We start from the raw sequence: 6,000 nt of genomic DNA on the forward strand, positions 1-6,000 counted from the left end.
TCGGGCGGAAGGCAGGATACACCCTGGACAGGTCGCCAGTCCATCGCAGGGCAGACAGACAGACACAGACAGTCACTCACACCTAGGGGCAATTTTAGCATGTCCAATTGGCCTGCCTGCATGTCTTTGGACTGTGGGAGGAAACCGGAGAACCCGGAGGAAACCCACGCAGACACGGGGAGGACCTTGGCCGCCCGGCCGGGGAATCGAACTACCCACCACGCCGATAGTAAATCTGACTGGACTATCGTAAATGGAAATTTCTCAGATTTTTCTGTTTTTCATAAATAAATAAAGATGTGATTCAGCTATTATGGCGGGATGCAAAATGCTCTGTTCTTAAAAACAACAACAACAACAAAAAACTTAACAAGTCAGTGTTTAAAGAATAGTGATTGGAACCAGATTTAATGCCTATAAAAGCTCCCTACTAGAAATTTCACATGAAATGGTTATGAGCACACTGCTGGATGCCTGAAGCTGCATCCACACCACCTGTAGTATGAACAAAGCTCACAGGTCGGCTGCACAACTGAGTGGCGTTAGACTTTCAGGCAGTGACAGAAAATGCCAAACATGCCTACTATTGGCTGCACTGAGACTTTGCTGAAATGCAGTGCACAAAAGCCAAAACCATTTTAACTTCATATGACACATCCCATTGGAAATAACATGCTGGAAAGTGCAGCTGTGATTTTTCTGCGTTCAGTGTGAAAGCAGCTTGAGACATTTGCTTTATGTTGACTTTGAGAAAAAAGTTTAGCTTAAAAAAGTACCGTTTAAATACTATTCATGGCGGAGATGTACACACAGCACATTACACAGTTAAATTATCCTAATAAATCTTTATTTTGCTTCAGATTTACATCAACATTATAGGTTAACTGGTCATTTTAGACAGCAAATAAAATGGCTATATTTGCGTTGCTGATATTGTGATTCCTGGTTCCCACTACCACCGCTGTGAAGAAATCCAAGTCAGTAAGTTACTACTAACTACAATAAACCACTTCATCTCAAACCACTCTACATTAATAGGCTGCATTAATGTGTTATATTTAAAAATACCAAGAGTTTTTTTTTAATAAAGAAGTCCCAAAATACAAAATGTATCACTTCAGAGTGTGTCACGTTAACCACAAACAGAAAATGAGGTGATTAAAGTAACTGGCAGCCTGCATGTCTCACCCAAATTGGAATGACTTTACTATTTAGTACTATTTATGAATTTACTCCGCAGAATATTAAATGACTGGGATGAGTACTGGGTGCAAAAATACATGATAGGGACATCGCTAATTTAAAACTGGAGGCAGTGATATCTTATAGTCAGTTATTAGCCATCATGTGCCCTTGTGAGCAATCTTCATTATCACTAAACTGCTTTACTAGCATTTTCCAGAATTAAGGACCACAGTTCTGAGAACAAAATAAATCACTGGAGACGATGTGCTTTGATGCTTTGGGGAAAGCAAAGCACTGCTAAATGAGATTTCCGGTTTTGCTGATCAGTAATATAACTGATGTGCAGGCAAATGTGTGTGAGCTGGCTACAGCAACACTGCGCACTCTCAGGGCAGAGCGCAGTAATTGAGCTTTCAGTTCACAATCATCTGATAACTTAATACATTCAAGATATTTGTCTAGGGTCTCTGTGCCATTTACACTAGCTCATCTTGAACAGAGGTAGATTTCAGATGACTTTACATCCCAAATCAAAGAGTAGCTTGATTATGAAAACTTAACCTACCGTTGTACAGAGAGCCCCCTTCTGCATATTCCATTACCAGACATACCTACAGGGAAGAAAAGAAACAGTGAGGAAAAAAAGACATCAATTGAACAACATCTAAACATCCAAAGCCTTAAACTAGCATAGGGTATGTTACTGATCACATGTGAGGCGTGCACAACTCCGGTCCTGGAGGGCCAGTGTCCACCACTGTTTGGTGATCTACCCGCTCCAAACACGATTATACTTTCTGTTAATTGCCACTGGCCCGGACACTGGCCCGGACACTGGCCCGGACACTGGCCCGGACACTGGCCCGGACACTGGCCCGGACACTGGCCCTCCAGGACCGGAGTTGTGCACCCCTGCCACAGGTATTGTAACCACTACAATTATGCAAATACATCATATAATCAATCGGAATCTCACTACAAGCTAATAAATACAGGTGGGATACTCAGGTTCCTGGCAGTAACAGCAGCTACCTGGATTCTTCTGCTTCAGCCAGCTAGTGCTTATTGCAGCACTACTGAAGGATGTAGGCATGTTTACAACATTCTCCCTTTGGCCTGTAGTGTCCCTTTATTCCAGTACAGTCAAGATTAGCACACGGGCTACAGTGATCATATTCCACGTGTTTTTAGTCGTTGTCTGATCAACTCTGGTCAAGTTCCATATGTTCAGATAAGGTGAAGCTATGTACTAACTTCATAAAGCATCTGCATTAGCATGACAAGTCAGTTCAAAACTGATTTCTTGATCAATTTTAAAGTTAGCTTATATCACTCTATAAAATAAGGCCTTAAATCAAATAGGATGTTAAATAAGCTAACATTACACCAAGAGGCTGTCACCGCAGCTAAACGGGCACCTGATGAATTAACCTAAACTTAGAACGTCCAGGCAGACAGGTTTGGCATGGGGGACCACCACGACCACCAGAATGGCAATTTTCTTATTAATGTAAGGTTTTTAATACATTTTCCTTTTTTCAAAGCAACATCACTGTTTTTCCTTGTACTGAAGCTTGACTGCTACTTGAAAACAGAAAGCAGGTATAATAAATAGGATAATATTTCTATTATCTTATTTAGTATTCACACGATTTGTGGCTCATGTGGAAATGCAGAATGGTAATTCACATATATGACTAGATGATGCTGAAAAGCAAAGACGTGTTGTAGAATTGCTTTAGAAGAGACTTACAGGATTGTCACAGGAGCCGTACAACTTCACAATGTTGGGATGATTTACACGGGACAACTGACGAAGCTGCATAAGATGAAGAAAGAGGTGGAGTGTGAACCAAACTGAGGGGAAAAAAAGTCAGTGTTTTTGCTGCAGCTGAGTCAAGACAAGTATCTGGTCTACTGTATGCCCGTTATCAATCTACAGAACTTTAATAGATCCAATCCAATCTCAACAACAATCAAGTCAGGCTTAAATAAGCAGAAAGCTGAAAAACAAGCAAACAACAAACAAAAAAAAAAAAAACAGAACAAAATGCAAGACTGTGCTTCTATGAGGAATTAGACAAATATGATGCCCTCCCAAATATCGATGCTGAAAATCGGAGTATCTGCTATTGTCATATCATACAGCGGAATGTAAAATCATAATACTTCCCTTTTTTTGATATGTGATAACTTACAACAGACAAAGCAGTGCCACATTTCAAAAGTGCTACAAAACTACGAATCCAGTGATTTCTATTCAAGATTTCACTCACTGAGCTGCATTAAATCCAACTAAACAAGAACAATTATGCTACTTCTTCAATAAAACAAGTAGTTACAAAATGTTTTTTAAGCACTGATGTCCACAATTTACTCAGAGAGGAATATTAAGACATGACAATTTATGACAATAACCATAAACATTGTTAACTCTGGTATCTGCTGTTAACAAGCCATCATTTTTCCTTTAAAATCTACTAAACTTTTAATATCTGATTCAGTACCTGCTGCTCACATCATCCCAATAGCAATACCCATATGACAGATATGCCAGCTCTAAAACGATGATAAAATCAAATCTAGCCCCCTGTAAAATGATCTGAGAATACCTCCACTATAAAGGCGGTTCTTTCAGATTCACTCTCTATTGTTTTGATGGCCACATCTTTGCCTTTCCATTTGGCCTTGCAGACGACACCAAACGCTCCTCTGCCCACCACCTGAAAATGAGAGAAATGTATTGAAGCAGCCATTCAGGTTTACAGACCACCACAGCACAACTCAATCACAACACAATCACGGTGTAAAATGAAAATGAGATGTAAACTTTACACTGCTGGACCAAAAAGAGCAGTTTTACAAATTTCATTCAGACATTAGCTACTCTTAAAAAAAGATGCTTCTTAAAGGGGAGTTCTATACAGAACCACTTCATGGCATATGGTAATGGTTCTTCAGACTGAAGGAGAAGGTGTTGTGAATGGTTCTACATAGAATCTGTTTTATGATCTGTTTCTATACACCCCAACAAGTTCTTCTATGATCACCATTTCAAGCTTGTAACAGAAGAACCCATTTTGCTGTTACACAGAACCATTATTAAACAGATTCTACGTAGAACCATGCACAACACATTCCCCACCAATCAAAAGAACCATTCCAAGCTTAAAGAGTTCTTTGCAGTGTGAAACTGTTCTTCAGACTGATGGAGAATGTGCTGTATATGGTTCTACGTAGAACCTGTTTCACAATGGTTCTATATAACACCAAAACAGGCTCTTCTAGTGTTACACGCTTGAAATCGTGACCATAGAAAAACCCTTTTGATGATACACAGCACATTTTTCAGAAAGGTTCAACACAGAACCAATTGCAGCACGTTCTCCATCGTTGTGAAGAACCATGAACCATGCCAAGAACCATTTAAGCACTAATAAGCACAAAAGGCTGTAAATAGGACCGTGTTCTTTACTAAACAACCTTTGAAGAACCGCTGTTTTAAGAGCGTTTTGCATGCAGAACCCTAAAAACAGCAAGACAGACTATAAACGGGGACAGTGGAGTGATTCCCAGGTAGCTAGCCAGACAAGACATCTGACCAACTGTGACCAGCGGTCTGTTTTCATTGACTTTGCACAAGAATGTCAACCTCAATCACGCTAAATGATGAAACGACTAAACCGTGACGCCCTTTCTTACCTCTTCCACTTCAATATCTGCATAATCAATCTCTTCAAAGGGATATCCAGGTGGTGTCTCAAGCATCTCGGCGGAGGGGACAGACATTGCTAGCCAGCTAGCCGGCTAACAGCAACCATTAAAAACAACGCGAACAAAGAATGACGACTAAACACATTCAGCGGGTCAAGTCAAGGACCTCTGCTATAGGAGTTGCAGCCAGGGACTGATACTCTCACCGAGCCCTGCATTACACAGTGAATTTTGCAGAAATCTGACCACTTTAAAAACTTGGCTAACAGTCGCCGGCTAACGCGCTGACTTACCAAGCGCTAGGTCTGAACTTAGCCAGTGATGCAGAGAAAAGAGAGAGAGAGCTTAGAAAATAAAAGTGCGAAGGCAATATAAATATTACATGTCCCAATTTGGCTGGAAGGTAATGCAGAGGATTTGTTCGGATTACACCAAACCATAAAACCATAAGCTAAAGTGACAAAAAGTGATACTGCGTTCCGTAGCTAAAGTAAGCTAGGCTCGGCTAGGCTAGGCTAGGCTAGGCTAGGCTACGCCGCTTGCTGCCGGACCGTACGGCGGAGGGAGGAGCAGCTCTCGGCCGCACACCGCTCACTCCACATCGGCGCACAGGCTCCTCACACCCGCCTCGGGATTTCTGAACATTTCCCCGCGATATAACCTACGTTAGGTGTCCGTTTCACGAGGCCGAGGCCTTCGACCCATTACATGAGGTGGCGATAACTTTTAAGTTGTCTCCTCCATTGACTACTTTTGTTGTTTTTATTTTGCGTGTATATATATTTGTATTTTTTCCTTTCCTCCGGCGTAGTCACTGCTGTAGCTCCAGGAAGTTGAGTTCTCCTCAGAATCCTGCCCTCTCCAGTCAGTCTGAGGTAGTTATGGGGTCGAACTTTCTCCACGATTTGGCACCTGAAATTAGATCTATTTCTTCGGATGTGTAACTGTTCTTCAAGTATATACCTTAATTGGTTGAACCGACATGAATGTGTCTTGTTTTTATTGTGAATAAGGATTTCTTTTTCACATCGAAGGAAGCTTCACCGCGAAAGAGGGCCCACATCCTATGATACATTACCTGTAGTGGAAAAAAGGGGAAAA

The 6,000-nt window shown here is 41.2% G+C and overlaps 1 protein-coding gene across 2 annotated transcripts in view; it reads right to left on the minus strand.

The window, feature by feature from the left end:
* Positions 1-5,763, minus strand: part of map3k7 (mitogen-activated protein kinase kinase kinase 7) — a 36,971-nt gene extending 31,208 nt beyond the window's left edge. Inside the window, exons 1-4 of one of the 2 annotated variants that reach the window (XM_017697739.2) lie at positions 4,888-5,763; positions 3,798-3,908; positions 2,939-3,004; positions 1,751-1,796 (exon numbers count right to left, since the gene is read on the minus strand). In XM_017697739.2, coding sequence (XP_017553228.1) covers positions 1,751-1,796; positions 2,939-3,004; positions 3,798-3,908; positions 4,888-4,974 — 310 coding nt within the window. In that variant the 5' untranslated portion in view covers positions 4,975-5,763. The remainder of the gene's footprint in view (positions 1-1,750; positions 1,797-2,938; positions 3,005-3,797; positions 3,909-4,887) is intronic. The other variant, XM_017697740.2, reaches the window with a different exon arrangement.
* Between the last annotated feature and the right edge of the window lie 237 nt (positions 5,764-6,000).

Source organism: Pygocentrus nattereri, chromosome 4 (genome assembly GCF_015220715.1).
Source record: "Pygocentrus nattereri isolate fPygNat1 chromosome 4, fPygNat1.pri, whole genome shotgun sequence".
Classification (NCBI taxonomy): Eukaryota; Metazoa; Chordata; class Actinopteri; order Characiformes; family Serrasalmidae; genus Pygocentrus; species Pygocentrus nattereri.